The 21256-nt window shown below is 38.2% G+C and overlaps 1 protein-coding gene across 4 annotated transcripts in view; it reads right to left on the bottom strand.

Moving 5' to 3' along the window:
• LOC150094462 (hemocytin-like) overlaps positions 1-21256 on the bottom strand; it is a 2636009-nt gene that overhangs the window by 1257369 nt on the left and 1357384 nt on the right. For all 4 annotated transcript variants that reach the window (XM_090412206.1, XM_090412207.1, XM_090412208.1 and 1 more), the window contains one exon: positions 6192-6360. In XM_090412206.1, coding sequence (XP_090268332.1) covers positions 6192-6360 — 169 coding nt within the window. The remainder of the gene's footprint in view (positions 1-6191; positions 6361-21256) is intronic.

The following is a 21256-nucleotide window of genomic DNA, read 5'->3' as shown; positions in this document are numbered from 1 at the left end:
GAAGCTTGTTAGGAAGAGGTGACATGTGTTTGCAAATTGGAGGGGGTTGTCTAGTATTCTGGTGGGAAAATTGATGATATGAGATGGGTGAATGCTGATGACAAACACCTCATCATCCCTGCATACTTGATCTGAGAAACTGGAGTCAATATGAGTTGCAGACATTGAAGTTCCCAAGAAGGATGACCTCACTATTGGATTACTTAGAGTGCAGAATGTCCAGCTTTAGAGAGCAGAGTGGTTGACGGAGTTTGGAGAGCGATAGAGGAAGCATAATATTATTATTATTATTGTGACGCCTCTCCATTTACTCATCATGGGAAGGCGCTCTACGCTACTTCACTCAGTACATCTCACCCTTTCTACTACTACTTAATTCTCCTGCTATCATCAACTGCATGTACCACCCATCATCACCAACAACAATAATTTTTGTCTGTAAACTGCATGTATTCTGAAGGCTGATTTTTCTGTATGCTGGATGAAAGACCTGAGTTTCCAGGAGAAAAAACCCTGCTACCTCCGTATGACATCAGCTAACTCACCTTCAATTGACAAAGCCTGTATAAGGATTCTCCTCATCATGATGAAAATCGAACCCACATCTTTTCCAATCGTAGGGCACAATGTGCTGCAGTTCTTCCAATTGCACTACAGAGGCTGTTCCATCAGTTTAATGCAATGAAAGAAGAAGAAGTGCAAGTATGAAGAATGGGTTAAGAAGCATGAAAGAAGATATTAGAAGACTGGAAAGAATGGATATGAGAATAGCAGTAAGAAAGAGTTATTGGAATTGATAGAAGGGGAGAACAGGACAAGCATGGTAAGAGAGAGAGAGAGAGAGAGAGAGAGTGAAAAATAAGAAAGTCAGATAGAGCAGGAACAAGGAATGAAAAGATAACAGGAAAGCAAGAAAGAGGTGTGATGCATGGAGATTCAATGATACTTAGAGTGCAAAATAGAACACCAGAGGGGTGTTGCCTACAGAAATAGTAGACAGTGTGACTATGGAAATTACACAAGGTGAAAGAGTGGATGAGATAATTGTAATGGTGAGTATGAATGATTTAAGAGGCAGTGTGAATTAGATGGCAAGAGATCTGATGTTGATGCTTGAAACTGTATGGAAGAAGACTAAGACAAGAAAGATAGCAAGTGTGTTACCTAGGAATGATAATGAGATAAAGAAGAAGAGCAATAATGAATTGTATTTGTTGAAAGTTTATTTTGCACTTGGTTAGACTATAATACATTTAGTTTAATCCTTTATCCAAGTGTTAGCAAACAAAGTTAGTGCCTGAAAATATCTTCAGGACTGAGGAAAGGTAGTGCAACACCAGGCAACTCGGAGCAAAGGTGGACCAAGCTATCATCAATGCTATCTCAGTCCCATAATTGCGGATATGTATAATGTTATGCATTAAGGGAAGGGCCACTACCCACTACATCTTTCATCTTTCTCTAAATCCAGAGTAATTTAATAATAAGGTGGCATACCTTTTGGCAACTCCTATAGGTAGATGACCTTTCCATTGCTTCTGTCTTGGTATCTCTGTCTCTGGGCCTGGCTCCCACTGATGAGATCTCAATAAAGGTCGAAACTGGTCTGGGTAGTGGCCCTTCCCTTAATGCATAACATTATACATATCCACAAGGAGATGTGTTTTGCATTATGGGAGATACTGAGATAGGAGTGATGATAGCTTAGTCCACCTTTGCTCCGAGTTGCCTGATGTTGCACTACCTTTCCTCAGTCCTGAAAATATTTTCAGGTGCAAACTTTGTTTGCTCACACTTGGATAAAGGATTAAACTAAATTTATTATAATGAATTGTATGATAGTAAGAATGTGTTAAAAGGGAGGATGGAATATGTTGATGCCCATAGTGCATGTGTGAAGAGAAAAACTGTATGCCAGGCTTGCATTTAAATGAGGAATGATGTAGACATCTGGAGAGAATGTTGTTCTGCATACAAATGAGCATGTTGGTGAAGGGAAACTATAATTATCAGGGTGGATGGTAGGAGTGCTCTCTTGTGGGAATACTCACTTGGGAGAAGGGGAAACACATAGTGTTAATCAGAATCCAGTGGAGTCTGGAGGAAATAATGATAGGTATAGAAACATTGTTAGTGTTTGTGTTTCTTTATACAAATGTCATGAGTATCCAGAATAAAGGAGATAAAATTGTGGTGCTGATAGCCTCAGCCTGTTCAAAGATTATTGGGATCATAGTTAACAGAAGGTGATATACTGGGAATGAACAACAACATAGCAGGGTATAACATTTATCTGCAGGATAGGAAAGGCAAATGTGGTAGTGAAGTATTGTTTATGATATGTGATTTGTTGTGTCCTCTCAGAGTGGAGGATTTGTAAAGCAATGCCACTAATGGTTTTGACAGTAGATAAATTGGACGGGCAGGACAGGATATTTGGTTGTTGCTATAAGTCAGGGACGATAGAGAGTGAAGAGCAAGAGATGTTTAGGCAGTTGAGCTTGGTGAGTCTGAACAGAATGTTTATAAGATTTTAACTACAGCAGTGAAAATTGAGAAGAGAATACTGAATGCAGTAGTAGTAGTAAGTGAGCAGAATTTCTAGAATTCCTGAGGGACAAATGTCTTAGGAAACAAGTAGTAGAAGGAACACAAGGTACACAAGTTTTAGATTTGGTCATAGCATCAGAGGATTTGACTGCAACTGAGAGAGCATCCCTGCCCCTGGCTGGAGTGAGTGACCATGTGGTTTTGACTAGACATGATGAATAGACATGTATAAGTATCAAAAAACAAAGAAGGTTTATAAGAAGGAAGATATATTTTAGAATATAAGATATATACTATATATTTTAGGATATAAGAAGCCATGTCAGAGATTTTGAAGAAATTCAAAGACACAGAGGTGTGGGCTGTCATCAAGCTTTTTGTGCTGCAAGAAAAGTCCACAACTGAGATTCACCAAACTGTGTGTGAGACTTTAGGGGACTGTGCCCCAGCATATCTAACAGTTGCCAGATGGGTGGTCAAGCTTAAAACTTGAAACATCCTGAAAAGTATCCTGAAACAACAGGTGCCCCCATGTCAGGAAGACTTTGAAGAGCCAGGAGCTCTGGAGCCTATGTTAACAATAAAACTACACACCATATGGTAAGAAGCATGTAATCATAGGGAAGGATGTGAATCGAGAAACAAACTATTATAAGGCCTATATAAAGGACCAAAATAACACCAATGTTGTTATTATTATTACTCCATGGGCTCCTCCATGGATTCCAAAGACTCATCATTGGAGACCAATCTATCCATACAATATCAATTATATCTCTCCTTGAATCTAATAACAGATAAACCACTCACAGCTGACTCTGGCAACCCATTCCATTCACTACTTCTCCAAGTGAAAAATCTAGTCTTCACACCCTTGCTAACCACACTCTTACCCAATCCTGTGAACTACTCTGGAAACCTTAACAATATGCCCTCTAAACTTCAACTCTCTCTTCTACTACTACCCTTAAATCCCTGAATTCATTCCTTTCCTGAAAAGAATGAATTTATTTCCCTTAATGTGGTGCACAACAATTTATTTGGATAATCTTTTTATCTAAAAATGAATAGCTTTTAACTTTTTATATATTAAATTGACATCCATTATATGTTTTGCCCACACTCCCAACCAATTTAAATCATCCAATAATCTCGCTACATAGCTTGGATTGAATTACCATATTCAACTTTGCATCAACAAACGAATGAATATCTCACTTCAAATTATTATTTTGGTAATTCTCAGAACAGGCAAACTGTATCTACACACATGGATCTACAGACATAAATACAGAGAATGATTTGATCCTAGAGAGAGGTGACACATGATGATGTACTGGATAAAGTGAAAAAAGGTCGAGTGGTTAGAATATCTGCTCTCCAGCTAAAAGGCTGGGAGTTCAAATCCGAGCATGGGCATGGACATTTGTGATTGTCTGCAAAAATACTAGTGGTGGTGGTTGGTGGAAGATGGCGTTGGTGTAGTTGCAGTTTGTTGTAGTTGGTGAATTGAGTGGTGGAGACAGAAAGTAGTAGAGTAATTGCCCTCCCTCAATGAGTCTTTGAACTCCCTGGAGGTGTCACATAATAATAATAATAATAATTATAATAAATCTTCTCCATTAGAGCCATCTACTCTCAGGAGAGTCACTACATAACAAGAGCCTAAAAGAGCTAAAACAACCAGGGATCATCCCCTCCACGCGTACACACACACACACTACAATAGTTAGCAAACTAGATCCCGAACATTAATTAAAAACAAAAGAACTGGATGTGGGAGAAATAAAAGAACCATACAAGAAATGAAATGAAGCAACTAGACAGCAAAAGCATACATGCCAAAATGTTAAAAAACAATGAAGTTACCAAAAAACCAGAATAAAAAAAAAAAAAAAAAACTTAAAGCAAAACAAAAGGCATCATCAAAAGTAAGTCATTGGGTGGGGGGGGGGGGAAGAAAACCTCAGAATCCAGTGGGTATATAGAACCTGAAATCCCCAATTCTAGTAGAGAACACTTGTTCCCAGTTCTCTAATTATAAAATTAATGATGAAAATTACAAGCCACAAAATTAGAAACAATGACAGTAAACATGAAGTTGACAGAACTGCAGAGAAATAGAGGCAAGAGTGATCACTGTTTCCCTCTATGAACAGAGGTGTTAGGCTTATGTTTTCAGGAAATATATTTCTAATGATACAGGATCGTGAAGAAACAGGTACCAGGACACATTATTGTGGAGTTTTGGGATTGTGCACTATGCAATGGTGCTGAACTAGTGCTAGCCCCTCCCTTCTACCTCCTAGGAATTTGCTGAAACCTCTGGAAGTATGTAGGTCTTAGGTTTGCATTGATCAGGAAGTGATAAAACTCTATGTATTTTGTCTATACTTGCCACTCTCCCTTTCCCTCTAGATGGTATAGATAGTTCAAAGGAGGAGGAGGAGCTAGCATTAGTAATACAAAGCTGTTGAACACAACTGAAGGCTTTCATCTTGATGGGAGATTTCAATAGTGTTCAGCAGCTCAGTATAATGCTACCAGAAGCTAGAAAAAAGGAGAACCAAAGTTGATTCAAAATTGAAGACTGTATTATGCAGTCCAATGATACTAAGCACTGGGTGGAATAGAACCAATAAATTCTGTCATTTCCAGTTAAATAACATTTACCATTAATATATTCTTGGCTTTTTGGTTAATTAACTCCAAATAATAATATTATGGTGAATCCAAAGGTTTCTTTTGATCCTTGGTTTTACAGAGGGGTGATCAGGTGATGAACCCAGGCCAAATCAAGGCAGCTGATTAGCATGAAGACTGTTAATCACCTAGGCACCTGTCATTTCTGCAATCCCAACTGCCATCAAATGTTCACCAGTAGACAGCAAAAAAGTTTATTTGAATGAAGTGTAGAGCCTGAGAAAAAAAAAGATAAGTTTAGATATTAATTATTAGTGATATATTATAACTTCAGGTTAATTTTAGTCTGGCTTGGTTCTGATTGAGTGTGCATGCTTGCATTTAGAAGTCATTCAGTTTGAAGCACTTATTCAGGATTGCAAGGAAGAGTACAACAAAAGTCAGTTGGTCAAAAATAAACTTCAGAGTATTTTAACCATAAGGTGCTACACCTTTTCACAACTTGTATATGGGAAATATATGATTCCTGCATTAGCTAAACCTTGGTATCTCTTCTTGGGCTGGCTCCCACTGAGACCTCAGTAAAGGTTGAAACTGGTCTGGGTAATTCGAAAGGAAATGTGCTTTGCATTATGGGATACTAAAGCAATTGATGCAAATTCTTTATATAAAAGTAGTCCAGTTGTGAAGATACCTCATGCACAAGCTTTGTTTTGTTTACACTTGGTTAAAAGATTAAACCAAGAATATAATTTCTTGGTATCTTTAATTTATCTTATTCCTTTTGACCTCAGAATTCTGCTGTCATTAACAAAACCACCTTCCATAATCTGTTTTCTCTATTTATATTAAGCTTCCATTTGATCTGATCATTCACATGAACTAAAACTGATTCAAGATGGAATAAAATATTATGCAGATCATTTTAAACAAATGGAATGATTTTATAGGAACATTCCAAATCTAATATTAATGAAAACTGAAAAAACAAATCCTACCACAACTGCAATAGTAGCGAATCTTGTAATCTTGACATTTATGATTGAGTTGATCATCATTAATACATAATAAGCCTTCTTCTAGTGAACAATTCAAATTACGATCTCCTGTTTTTCTATAATCTAAATTGCTGTACACATCTACACATTCGATTTCTGATATCTGCCCCTGAAAACAAATTGAAAAGAAATTTTATTATTTATGGATTAATATTAATAATTAATTAATTAAACATCTATCCTATGTCTTTGAATTAGATCTAATAGTTGAAAGGGAGATGGTAAATCCGGTTTTATTTATAGCCAGGTCCGAAACTCGGATCGAAATCCATCGAAATCCATAGAGTTTAATGCCAAAAAAAAACTATCGGTGAGCCCAAGTGTAAATGATCACTTGGGTAGTACAACACCAGGGCAACTCCATGCAAAGGTGGAGCAAGATCCATCACTAACTTTAATATTCTCACATAATGTAAAACCCAGCTCCTAAGAGATGTATATATATTGTTTTACATTATGAGAAGAGGTCACTACCCAGACCGGTTTCAACCTTTTATGAGGTCTCATCAGTGAGTAGGCAGACCTGGAATATCAAGGTTTTTAAGTGAATACGAACTTACATACCTCTATTATCGAATTGCCGAAGTAGTGCACACCTATATTGTTAATTATTGTTAATTACTAAGATAATAAGTCGAAAGGCTATTTTACCAGCGAATTTGTTAATCGAAAGGGAGATGGTAAATCCCGTTTTATTTTATAGCCAGGTCCGAAACTCGGATCGAAATCCATAGAGTTTCATGCCGAAAAAACTATCAGTGAGCCCAAGTGTAAATGGTCACTTAGGTAGTACAACACCAGGGAAACTCCATGCAAAGGTGGAGTTTTTACATTATGAGAGAATATTAAAGTTAGTGACGGAGCGTGCTCCACCTTTGCATGGAGTTGCGCTAGTGTTGTACTACCCAAGTGACCATTTACACTTGGGCGTGCTGATAGTTTTTTCAGCATGAAACTCTATGGATTTCAATCCGAGTTTCGGATCTGGCTATAAAATCAAACGGGATTTACAATCTCCCTTTCAATTAACAAATTTGGTAAAATAATAAGCCGAAAGGTAAAATAGCCTTTCAGCTTATTATCTTAGTAGATCTAATAGTGTTTCCTCCTACTGGACAAATGCAACGAATTTACTTATATTTAATAAAGTAATTATATTTATTTATTTAATTATAATTAATTAATTATGCATCTATTCCCACATCTCTGAAGTCTCATAAGTGTTTACATTATGGAAAATTATGGAGACAATTGCCATGTTAGAGCAAAACTTTAGTTTAATAAAAACCAAAATGAACATTTGAAGTTTTGACTTTCATATCAAGTTCATCATCTGGAGCATACACATATATACAGAGAAACAAACAGTTACAACAATTATTGACCTGCCCTCTGGTAAAAAAAAAAAAACCTTTAGTACATCAAAGCTAGAGTCCTATTATTATTATTATCTATTAGGTTACAGAATAAAATTGGGCTGGAGAGCAACATGTTTATATATATATATATATATATATATATATATAATAAAAAATTAAATTAAATTAAATAATAAAATTAAAAAAACTGTGATTATACATATAAATTTCAACCAATTGGTATGGAATAGTTTCCAACAAAAGCTGAAAATTGATTAAAGTTCTAAAAGTATGCTAGATACTAAGTAGGCTGAATATGTGCTACCAAATTCTTGGAATTTTTATGTCACCATTATTGTTGAGATTAGGGTGGCTAAACAGAATTTCACAGGCTTCTTTAACACGTTCGCTGCCAACTACGAGTATTCTCGTAGTGGGTAAACCTGCTTCACAAGCCAGCTACAAGTATACTCGTATGACGCTTACCGCCGGGAACAAGATTATTGTAGTGACCTTGAAGAAGTGAAAATGCTTGGCTTGTGGGGCTAGCATCAAAACTTTGTATTCTCATGGACCGTATATGCTCTGTACAAGCCAACTACGAGTATACTCGTAGGACGTTTACCTCCGGTAACGAGATTATCGTACTGACCTTTAAGAAGTAAAACTGCTCGGCGTAGGGGAACAGACCATGCCAAAGTAGCGTGGCAGCGAACGTGTTAAATTTTCTATCATACCAGGTTTTTGTATGATGTAAAGAGCAGGTACTTTTCCAATCAATTTGGTGTAGAGTGTTGAGAACGTGATCTGAGAGGCCTGCATCACCAAAATTGTTACATTTAATGTGTCTTTTGTGTTCTTTTAACGTATAGGGATTGTACGTCCAGTTTCATCAATATCAGGTAAGTTACAGGTGAAGTAGATGCAATAAACTCCAGGATGTACCAATGGGAGGAGAGGATCCTTAGAGGAGGTAAATATGTTTTTTTTTTAATTTTAGAGGTGGTTTAAAAGTGGCATTAAGATTATATTGGTGTAGGATTATATTGATTTTTTCTGATAACCCTTTAATTTATGGGATGGCTATGGTTTTATTGTAATCTATATTCTTTTTTGATGTAGTTTTATGAAGAACTTTATTAATAGTATTTTTGTTATAGCCTTTATTTATAAATATGTTGCTAATAAAGAATATCGACAGTGCATGGGAGGCATTTAAATAATATTTAAATGATGCGATATCAGAATGTGTCCTGAGATTTCAGAAGAATAAATAGAGTAGGAATCAAATGGATGTATAATCTTATTAAGCAAGAGATTCTTAAGAAAAGGACGATGTGGAAGGAATACCGTTTGCATAAGGGTGACGTCCATTATGAACGGCATAAGCAGCAGGCTAGAATAGTCACAACTATTGTATGGACAGCAAAGTTTGATTATGAAAAGAAACTGGCTCTGCGTGCTAAAGACAACCCACAAGAATTCTATCGATATGCTGCAAGTAAAAGAAAGAATAAATATGAAGTAATAATTCTTCTAAATCCAGATGGTGTAAGGGTTACAGATGCAAAAGAGGTTGTTCAATTAATGAGTGTCTATGTCATTAAAACCTATCAACCTGGGGAATGCAACATTGAGCTCACTGTTACCTCTTCACAAGATGAATGGGATAATTTCATAAGTATGGTGGGCCAATTTAATGCAGCAAAATGTAAGGTCTTGAGGTTTGGGACACATCGCTGGGATGCTGCATACTCTATGGGAGGATTTATACTGGAGGAAGTAGGAGAGACAAGAGATCTGGGTTTGATGATTGATAGAAACCTGAAATTTAGGGAACATATTGCAAAGGTAGTGAAGGTAACACAGAGGATTGCTGCAATAATGAGAAGGACCTGCAGAGATAAAAGAGTTATTATTCCGTTGTATAAGCCTCTGATCAGACCATGCTTAGAATATTGTTCTCAGATTTGGTCCCCAGGATTTGAAGGGGATAAATTAACTGTGGAAATGATACAAAGATGGATGACAAAGATGGTTTCAGGACTGTACAATTTTGGTTATGAGGATTGGCTGAGGGAATGTGGACTGCAGAGTTTGGTGGATAGCAGAAGGAGAGGTGATATATTATTATTATTATTATTATTATTAAAACAAGACCTCATGGAGTCAAAGACTCATCTAGGAGGTCCTTTTATCTTACACACACATCTCATCATACCGTGTCTTAAACACATTCAAACTACTTGCAGACACCACGCTCTCAGGCAGGGCATTCCAATCACTCACAACTCTGCACGAAAAAAACCTGCCTCTCACTCCCTTACTCACACCCTCCTTATACAGTTTCCAGGGATGACCTCTGGTTCTCCCCTGATCTCCCACTATTCTCTGTAGAACTTCTCCACCATTGATCCTATAACAACCCCTTACCAACTTGTAGGTCTCTATCATATCTCCCCTCTTCCTTCTCTCCACGAGACTCTGCAAATTACATCTTTTCAATCTTTCCTCATACTCAACATTCCAGAGGTCAGAAACTACCTTAGTCATTCGCCTTTGGACCCTTTCCAACATCTCTTCATCCTTCTGAAAACCCGGTGACCAAATCTGAGCACAATAGTCCAAGTGTGGCCTAATCAAAGCCTTATACATTGGAACAAGTATCTCCCTACTTCTACATGTCAGTGTCCTCCGCATCATTCCCAGAAGTCTTTGTGTTGTCTTCACAATTTTGGCGATGTGTCCCCTAAATTTCAGATCCTTATCCACTATCACCCCCAGATCTCTTATTTCCTCTACTTCCAACAATATATTCTCACCAAGCATAAATTCTGCATCCCATCTTTGTTTTCCAAATTTTAAAACCTTACATTTTGCAACATTGAACTCACATCCCCATTTGCTTGCCCAATCACTCAATTTATTCAAGTCTTCTTGCAAGGCCACAACATATTCACTACTCTTTATGGTTCGTCCCAACTTTGCATCATCTGCAAACAACTGAATATCTCCATCCAAATCTTCACCAATATCATTAATATATAAGTTAAACAACAATGGACCTAAAACAGACCCCTGAGGCACTCCACTAGTGACTTTCCTTTTCCTGGATATTGCACCCCCATACACAACTTGTTGATACCTATCAGATAGCCAGTCTCCAATCCAATGCACTAATCTAATATCCAACCCCATCTGTTCTAGTTTGACTGTCAACTTATCATGAGGTACTCTATCAAAAGCTTTTGCGAAATCCAAGTATATTACTGTGTATCCTTCTCCTCTGTCCAAGGAAGCAGTCACTTTATTGTAATAAGTAAGTAGATTACTAAAACATGACCTACTTTTAGCAAATCCATGCTGTCCATCAAAGATTATACCATTGTTGTCAACCCAACTCTGGATCCTAGTTCTCACAAGCTTCTCCAACAACTTAACCACAACACCTGACACACAGATAGGCCTATAGTTTGATGCTTGAGTTCGATCACCTCCTTTATGAAGTGGCACAATCTTGCCCTCCTTCCACTCTTTAGGAACTTGACCAAGTGCAAGACTCGTATTAAAAAAATATGTCAAGGCAGGTGTCAACTCTCTAGCACACTCCTTCAGAATACGTGGTGATATATTATCAAGTCCCACAGCCTTATTTACATCTAGTTTACTCAACTCCCCAAACACCTCTTGCTCACTTACAGTCAGTCTCTCCTCCCCATCATCAACTGCTCTTAATCTCTCCATGAAGTCACATTCACAAGATTGAAAGATCTTTATGAATTGCTCATTAAGTATCTCCACAACACATTCTGCAACAGCTGTCTTTATACCATTTCCTCCAATCAATGTCATCCTTCCATAATCATTCTTTCTTTTGCTGGCTACATATCGAAAGAACTCCCTAGGATCCTTTTTGGCTTCATTAGCTAACTGCTGTTCATACCTCTCTTTAGCTACTCTCACCACCCAAGTCACCCTCCTTGCCTGGTCTTTGTAGACTTCATGAAATTGGTTACTTCCACTTCTCTTATGCTGTCTCCACAATGCCTTTTTTTTCTGTATTGCATGCTTAATCTCTTTATTCATCCATCTCACACCTACCTTATTTAACCTTCTCACCCGTGGTATACATTTAGACATTGCATCTACTAAATAGTTTTTGAAAATCCCCCAAGCTGCATTGATCTCTTTTCCAGCTAACTCCTCATTCCATGCTACATCTGCAAGCTGTCTCCTGAGCTCTTCATAATCACCCCCCTTGTAGTTCCACATATACCCTTTTTTCACAGGGGTCCTTGCACTGCTGGCAACCACCCAGGTAATCACCTCATGGTCACTTTCACCAATTGGTGGATGATTTGACACCTCATTTATAATTACATCCTCCGATGAGATGACCAAATCCAAGACCTTTAATCCTCGTGTGCCCTCTGTTACATACTGTCTGAGGTAGTTATCCCTCAAAAACTCAAGAAACTCATTTTCTTTACTTCCAGTCGCTACCTCTTCATTCCAGTCTATATTGCCATAATTAAAATCACCCATAATGATCACCCTTTTCTTATTTGCTTGGCTTATTTGACTATACATTTCACTATCACCACCATCCACATTACCAGGTCTATAACAACATCCCACCAAGTATTTGATTCTATTCACCTCTATCTCACACCATACTGCCTCAAAACCACTGGCCCTATTTCCCTCTTGCATCTCTACCTTGTATGGACATAACTCTTTCTCTATCATCAATAGCACTCCCCCTCCCTTTTTATCCCTTCTATCCTCACGAAACACATCATACCTTTCCATCTCTATTCCTGTCAGGATGTCGTCCTCATCTAACCATGTCTCACTTATTCCAACAATCTCTGGGTACACAGACACAATTAGTGCAATCATTTCATCCGCCTTGTTTCTTATGCTTCTAGCATTGGTATACAAACACAACAACTCATTTCTGGATCTACATCTAGTTCCACTGATACCATTCACTCGATGTGATCTCTCCATGCTGGACTGGGGCCATTTCTCTTTCTGCTTCTTCATTTTAGAACCCTTTGCAACAACATCTGTTTCCTCTTGATCCCTGGTCATCCCATTACTTTCCTGCCTACACATGCTCTCACCTCCTCTTGGAGCATCCACCTTTCTCACACTGTGTATCCCTGTCCACCCTGGGCCTCCCCGTTTGCCTGCTCCTCTTGCACACCCATTCTCTCATTTTCTATACTCATACCACTCACCTCTCCACTGAGTTCCACTTCTTCAATCTCTCCTGTCTTACTCTCCTGCTCTTCCACATCACTCCCCTCTCGATCTGATTCATTTTCTCTATTCACTTCTCTACCTTCCAGCAGCAGTCTCTCCAAGCGACTAACACCATAACCACTCAAATGCAGTCCATCGCTCCCATACAGCTCACTTCGTCCCTCAAACTCATTCCACACATTAACAAACTGTACTCCCATCTCCTCACACATTTCAGCCAGAATACCATTCATAATCCTTGCTCTCCGCCTCATTTCACCACAATCATACCTAGGCAACACACTGACCACCCTTCCTGTCATACTATTCTCTTTTATCTTTCCAAGCAGTCTCTTGACATTCATTTTGACATGCTCTTTGTTCTCTCTCAAATCATTTGTACCAATTAATACAATTAACTCTTTTGCTCGCTCCCGCCTCATATCCAATGCCTCAATCACTCTACTTATTTTACCGCCTGGAAAACATACCTTGTGCATTTTATCCTCTAGCACACCTTTAATAATGGAGTCGCCATACAACGCCACTCGCTCATCTTTCGTTAACTCTTTCATGCCATCATGATTTATTTTAATAGTTTTGACCTGAATTCTCTTAATTTCATTCCGCATCCATTTCATTTCTTGCCTCATCCAATCTAATTCACTTTCCGAACCTCGCGACACATTCTCTCTATCATTAAATCTTTCTAACTTTCTAACTCTCGACCCCCTCTTCTCACATTCCCTCTCATTCATCCTTCTTTGTTTCCGTACTTTCAGTCCAACATACGTCCAACTTTCACTATCATTCTTCTCACTTTCACTCTCATTTATCTTTCTTTGTTTCCGTACTTTCAGACTAACATGCGTCCAACTTTCGCTATCATTCTTCTCACTTTTACTGTCATTCATCTTTCTTTGTTTCAGTACTTTCGGTCCAACATGCATCGAACTTTCACCATCATTTATTCTTTCGATTTTTTTTACTTGCGATTTCTGCATTACGCAAGTTCTACTTTCATTCGTTCTCTCAATTTCGTTTCTTTCCACCTCACTTTCGTCCCTTTTAACATCCGTTACGGTTGTCAAATCGCTCTTTTTCTTTTTTCCTGATTTTTTAAAATTTTTTCGCTTCTCTTGCTCACCATCCTTTTCTTTCAAGTATGCAATCGCGATACAATCGGTACTAGCACTTTCTGTCATCAATTTCATATTCGCATTCATTAGTTCTTCGTTCAGGTCACTTCGCACACACCCTTCTTCCATCCGCACTAAACATCCACAAATCATTTATGTAATCGAAGGAATACATATAACAGACCTCACACTTAACGAAACGACTGAAATCTACATTCAAATCATGGAATGACAATGCCGCCGCCATTTTTTTTCTCTCTGCCGGTTACTAGGTCTAATAATAACGATTTCGTAATTTAGTTTAGACAAGAAAAAAAAAACCACACTAATAATACCGGTAGCGTACAACATTTACAGCCGCTCTTACTCAAACAATTACGCATATATACTTAATTATTCCTAGTAAAAACTTATCTGAATCAGGAGCTCTTCAAAACACGTCCGCAGAATCATGAGAAAAACAAATATGATTGAGACGTTTAAACTGTTGAGAGGTGGTTATAGGGTTGACACTGGGGAGTTCTTCCCACTGTTCAATCAAAGCTCTTGGTTGAACAGCGGGAAGGAGTGATGATAAGAGGCCATCCCTGGAGGTTACGAAAGGAAACTGTGAGCAAGCGGGTGAGGAGTGGTTTCTTTGTATGGAGGGTGGTTGAACCATGGAATGTATTGCCTGATAGAGTGGTGAGAGCGAGAACGGTCAATGCATTTAAGGAGTGGTATGATAGACTTTGTGTTTCCTAGGAGGAATCTCCCTTGATGAGTCTTGATAGACTTGCGTTTCTTAGAAAGGATCTCCCGCAATGAGTCTTTTGACTCCATGGAGGCTTGAATAATAATAATATAACTGACATTATTTATCTCCCAAAGATAATTTACCTTTCTTGTTCTAAGCTGGCAATATACAATATAAAATCTCATATAAAGTTTTCTGTGACTATTTATTCTATGGTGAAACAGGAAGATAAACATCTGTTTGAAGACCAAAGATATATCTGTCATAATGAATGAGAACGACCAGGTTTGGCTCAGTATGCCATTGCTTATAATAATAAAAATAATAATAATAATAATAAAGAATTCAGCAATAGGGACTAATGGAATATCAGCACATGTGTTAAAGAGTGTTCAGCTAAACTGGCCATTCCTTTGACCAGGCTGTTTAATATGAGTCTCAGAACAGGGAATATTCAGCAGGAATGGAAGGAATGTACGGTAATTTCATTGCACTAGGGTGGTGAAAAGACCCATGTATCCAACTATCAACCGATTAATATCTCATGAGTGGTGGTGAAGATTTTAGAAAAATTGGTTAGGGCCCACATTCAGAAATGGGTTGACAGCAAATCTCTACTTTGCAATGAACAACATGGGGTTAGCAACATGCTCACATTCTATAACAATATTGCCATTGAACTAGACAAGAGGAATGGATACACCATGATACTTTTGGATTTTGCTAATGCTTTTGACAGAATACAGCATAACAGACTGCTGCATAAATTAGAGAAAATGGGTTTGAGTTATAGAATATTAGCATGGTTAAGAGGATGGCTGACTGACAAACATCAAAAAGTGGTATACGGAACTGAGACTGCAAGGTTTAAGGTAACAAGTGGTGTTCCACAAGGATCACTGCTTGGTCCACTGTTATTCAATCTTTACATTAATGATATTGGGAAGGATAAGACAAGCAACGTATACTTTTGCAAAGATAGGTAGGGTAATCAGGAATGCTGCTGATATACAGTCTTTGCAGAATGATTTGAATAGGCTGGAATTGTGGGCATGGGAAAATGGGTGTAGTTCAATGTCAGTAAATGTAAAGTCATTCACTTTGGCATGATTAGATATCCATTGTCATATTATATTGGTGGGATTAGGCTAGAAGAAACTGATGAGGCTAGGGATTGAACTTTAGGGGCCATGTAGCAAACATTGCAAATACAACTCAAAAAATAACTGCAATGCTGAAATGAATGTTCACATGTAAAGATAAGGATGTTACTTTGCCTCTTTACAAGGCATTGATAAGACCTCACTTGGACTATTCTGTGCAGGTCTGGTCTCCTGGTTTCTTTGTGTCTGATATATTGGAGAGAGTACAAAGGTGTTATAAATGATATCAGGATTGTGGAATACTGATTATGAAGACAGATTGAGAATTTGTAGACTGCAGACACTAGCAAACAGGAGAAAGAGGGGGTAATATGATTGAGACTTACATACTTCTTGAAGGGTCATACAGGATTTCAATTGATGGAATTTTTCAATTTATGGAGGGTGGGGAAAGCACGAGAGGGCATCCTTGGAAGCTGATAATGAAGGCCGCCAAGAAGGGTGTGAGGACTAGATTTTTTCTCAGAGGGTGTTGCATGATTGGAATGGATTGCCATTGGATGTTGTGAGTGCAAGCAGTGTGAATGAATTCAAGAATAAGTATGATAGCTGGTGTGTGTGTGTGTGTGTAGTATGTGGGCTCCCTCAATGAGTCTCTGACTCCCTGGATGTCTCTCTTAATAATAATAATAATAATCTTTAATTCTTGTTTAAGAACTTGTTGATTAGAGCAAATTGTGCTCATAGTGTTTCCTCCTACTGGACAGCTGCAACTGAGATATGTGATATTATATATATGCTGTATGACTCATTCGCAATAAAAATGTTGTCTTCTCCCTGAAAGAAGCTTATGACATACTGAGTGAAATATATAGGAGTAATAAATATTTCGTTTTCTCTTGCATGAAGCTATTGTTCAAAAAATGTAGTATGTTTAACATGCTGTCTCTATTAAACAATGAGTAGAGCAGATGTTATTGCCTTACAGGCAGATCTGTAGAGAACATGAGGGGCAAGTGAGTGAAGCTCCCAGTTTAATGGTGCAAAGTGCAAGGCCTTGAAATGTAGTAGGCAAGGCTGAGAATGAGATGCAGAGTATACAGTTAGTGGGCTAATCTTGAAAGAGGTGGAAGAGACAAGAGATGTGGAAGTGATGGTGACAGATACTTTAAGTTTAGGGATCACGCTGCTAAAATATTAATATCATCATAACAAATTATGGCAATGTAAAGAAAACATTGATATGCAGAAGCAAAGAAGCCCTTTGCTTTATCAAGGCCTTTTATCAAGCGATATATGGATTACTGTACACAATCTGGCCACTCAGTTTTCAAGGTGATGAGAATATCTTAGGATGGGAGCAGAATTAAGGGAATGCAATTTGTATAAGATCCTTATGAACAGAAGAATGAGGGGCGGAACATTATTGACACCGTCAAGCTGATGAGGAGTTGCTTCCGGATTAACATAGTATATGGCATATACCATGGAGACGTATATCATATATCGTCATGCTGAGGGTAATCCTTATATCGGCTTTTTAAGTTGAAGGTGAGCTAGCCGATCTCATATGGTGGTAGCAGGTTTTTTTTTCCCAGAAACTCAGGTTTTCATCCTGCATACAGACACATCGGTCTTCAGAACACATGCAATTTACAACAAAAAAAATACTGTTGTTGGTGATGATGGGTGACAGATGGTGTTATGGTAGTAGTGTCGTAGTTGGAGAATTAAGTAGTAGTGGAGAGGATTAAATGTATTTAGTGAAGTAGAGTAGTGTGCACTCAAATGATGAGGCCTTGGACTCTCTGGAGGAGCACGTAATAATAATTATATCAAGTTCATCATCAAAATATCCATTACTTTAATTCACCATTTCTGTTTTATCCACACTCTAGTAGTTCTGTATAAATTTGCAATCTCAGTCAAACAGAAAAAATAAACAGGACTTTAAGCTATGGATTATTACATTACAGTGGAAGAGTTAATAACACAATGTCAACGTATTAATTTTTGATAAATTAAAGATGTCAAGAAATGATATTCTTGGTTTCATCCTTGATCCAAGTTTAAGCAAATAAATATTTCTATTAAGGCAATTAATGTGAAGTCATTAGTCTCTATATACACATGAAGGTACTTCAGTGCAAATTTTTATTTGCTTATGTTTGGATAAATGATTAAACCAAAAGAATATAATTTCTTGGCATCTTTAATTTATAATATAACCAAGTGAAATAACTTACAAACATCTTTCTCTAATCCAGAGTATTTTAGTAATAAGGTTTGACACCTATTGACTATTTGCATATGGAAATATGACTTCTGCATTACTTCAACCTTGGTGTAATGCGACCTCTGGGTTCCGAAAGGTTTGGTAATGCAGTGATGAATACCCTTGGAGGGTAATGGATGGCAATGCTGTAGCCAATGAAGTTCTAACTGAGGCTCAGCTATTGCTGTTACCCTTCTGCCATCATCAGAGCTTTAATAGCTCAATAACACCTTATCCTAACACTGTCCTCAACAGATAATGGGGAAGATCAAAAGCATTCTTGCGTCGCCCTTTTAAGCCAGTCCTTATAAGAACTTGAAGTAATGCATAGCACTATACATGTCCATGAGGGATACCAAGCAATTAATGTGAAGTCATTGGTGTTCCTGATTGCATCAGCCTGGCCAAATATTATCACTGAGACGTGGTTGACAGAAGAGGATATAATATAATAACAGGAATAGAAGTAGCAGGATATAGCATTTTTCAGAGGGATAGAAAGGGAAATCATGGTGGTGGAGTACTGCTTATGATGTGACGACTTATGTCCTCTAAGAGTGGAGGCTTTAGAAGGCAATAACACTAATGATTTTGAAAGCATATGGTGAGAGGTAGAGGTGGAAAGTCGGGATATTTAGTGGGGTGTTGCTACAAACCAAAGAGCACAGAGGGTGGTGACCAGAAGATGTTCAGACAGTTGAGCATGGCAAGTGCAAGAAGAATGATTGTTATGGCAGATTTTAATTACAGCAGTATAAATTCAGGAGAGGAAGATGCATGTGGCAATAAGGGAATGAAATTTCTAGAATTCTTGAGGGACAAATATCTTAGGCAACATGAAGTAGAGGGAACAAGAGGTTCAAGAGTGTTGGATTTGGCCATAGCATCAGAAGAGTTGATAATAACTGAGATGACATTTCTCCTACCAGTTGGAAAGAGTGACCATGTGGTTTTGACTTGGAAAATGAATAGACATGCAGGAGTATCAAAGAGACGAGAACATTGTAGAATTATAAGGCAAGTGATTATAATAGTCTTAGACATCAACTTCGGGAAGTTTCATGGAGGGAGAAATTGGAAGGCCAGGATATCAATAGTGCTTGGGAAATTATGAAGGAATATTTGTTAGCAGCAATAGTAAGCTATATTCCACAAGTGAAGAAGATGACACAATTTGGTGTAAAGTGGATGCCAAACATTAAACAGGAGCTACATGTGAAAAAGAGTCTATGGGAGAGATATAAGGAGACAGGTGAACAGCAGATGCATCAAGAATATAATACACAGGCCAGGATAGTGACTAGTATGGAAAGGAAGGCAAAACTGGAATATGAGAAGAGATTGGCCCTAAGATCCAAAGAAAATCCTAGGGAATTTTTTAGATATGTGGCTAGTAGGAGGAGAAATGATTGTGGAATAACGACATTGTGGGATAAAACTAGAAATTGAGTGACTGATGCAGAGGACATAGCAGAATTGTTCAATGAACACTTTATTGGTGTATTTCATCCTGGAGGAGTAAATTTTAATACTAAAGGGATAGGGCAGGTGTGAGGTTTAGAGGTGCAGGTGGAGAACGTGTTCCAAATACTGAGTACTCTGGATGTCAGTAAAGATGTGGGACTGGATGGTATTTCACTCGAGTTTTAAGAGAATCTGCTAAGGAACTGACAATTCCTTTGACCTGGCTTTTCAATGATAGTCTGGTTACGGGAAAGGTGCCCAGGGAATGAAAGGAAAGTAAGATAGTGCCATTGCATGGGTGGGGTTAGCAGAATGGAAGTGTCTACAGTAATTATAGGCCAGTTTGTGTGTCATCAGCAGTTGTTAAGATCTTGGAGAAATTAGTTAGGGATCACATACAACATTGGGCAGATGAGAGTAATGTTATCTGTGAGAGTCAACTGAATGTCATTTGTGAGGGGGGGGGGCTGCTCTTGTTTTAGCAATATGATAGCCTTTTATAATAAAGTTAGAAGAGCAGTAGATGAGGGAAAGGCATATACTGCCATATTCTTGGATTTAGCGAAGACATTTGATAGGGTGCCACATGATGAGCTGATATTTAAGTTGCAGCACATGGGTTTGGATGTCAGGTTGATCATCTGGATTTAGGATTGGCTGTGAGAGAGGTATCAGAGAGTTGTGTAACGTGGGGCAGTTTCATGGAGGCAGAGGGTTACAAGTGGGGGTCCCACAGGGATCAGTACTGAGATCTATATTGTTTAATCTTTATATCAATGACATTGTCAGTGGATTGCAGGGGGATATTCAGTTGTTTGCAGATGATGTGAAGCTGGGAAGGGTTATTAGTAATAGTGCAGATGTAGGCACCCTGCAAGAGGATTTGAATAAGCTAGACAGATGGGCAAATGAATGCGGGTTATCAGTTTAATGCAGCAAAATGTAAGGTCTTGAGGTTTGGAACACATTGATGGGACACTGTATACTTTATTGGAGGAGTTATACTGGAGGAAGTATGGGAGACAAGAGATCTGGGATTGATGATTGATAGAAACCTGAAATTCAAGGGACATATTGCAAAGGTGGTGAAGGTAACTCAGAGGATTGCTGCAATGAGAAGGACACTGACCTGCAGAGATAAAAGAGTTATCATTCTGTTGTATAAGACCATGATTAGACCACACTTAGAATATTGTTCTCAGATTTGGTTCCCAGGATTTGACTGTGGAAAAGGTACAGAGGCAGATAACAAAAATGGTTTTAGGACTGTATAATGTTAGTTATGAGGATCGGCTGATGGAATGTGGACTGTAGAATTTGGTGGATTGAAGAAGGAGAGGTGATATGATTGAGACTTTTAAACTTTGAGAGGTGATTATAGGGTTGAAACTGGGGAGTTATTTCGCTTGGTTGAACAGTGGGAAGGAGTGATGACAAGGGCCATCCCTGGAAGTTACAAAAGAAAAACTGTGAGCAAGAGGGTGAGGACTGGTTTCTTTGCATGCAGGATGATTGAACTGTGGAATGCATTGGCTGATTGACTGGTGATAGTGAGAACGGTCAGTGAGTTTAAGGAGTGGTATCATAGACTTTGTGTTTCCTAGGAAGGACCTCTCGCGATGAGTCTTTTGACTCCTTGGAGGCCTAAATAATAATAAAAATAATAAATAATAATATATG

Source organism: Typopeltis vanoorti, chromosome 22 (genome assembly GCF_054136105.1).
Source record: "Typopeltis vanoorti isolate ZY-2024b chromosome 22, IOZ_Tvanoo_1.0, whole genome shotgun sequence".
NCBI lineage: Eukaryota > Metazoa > Arthropoda > Arachnida > Uropygi > Thelyphonidae > Typopeltis > Typopeltis vanoorti.
This window is presented reverse-complemented; position numbering and strand designations above follow the sequence as displayed.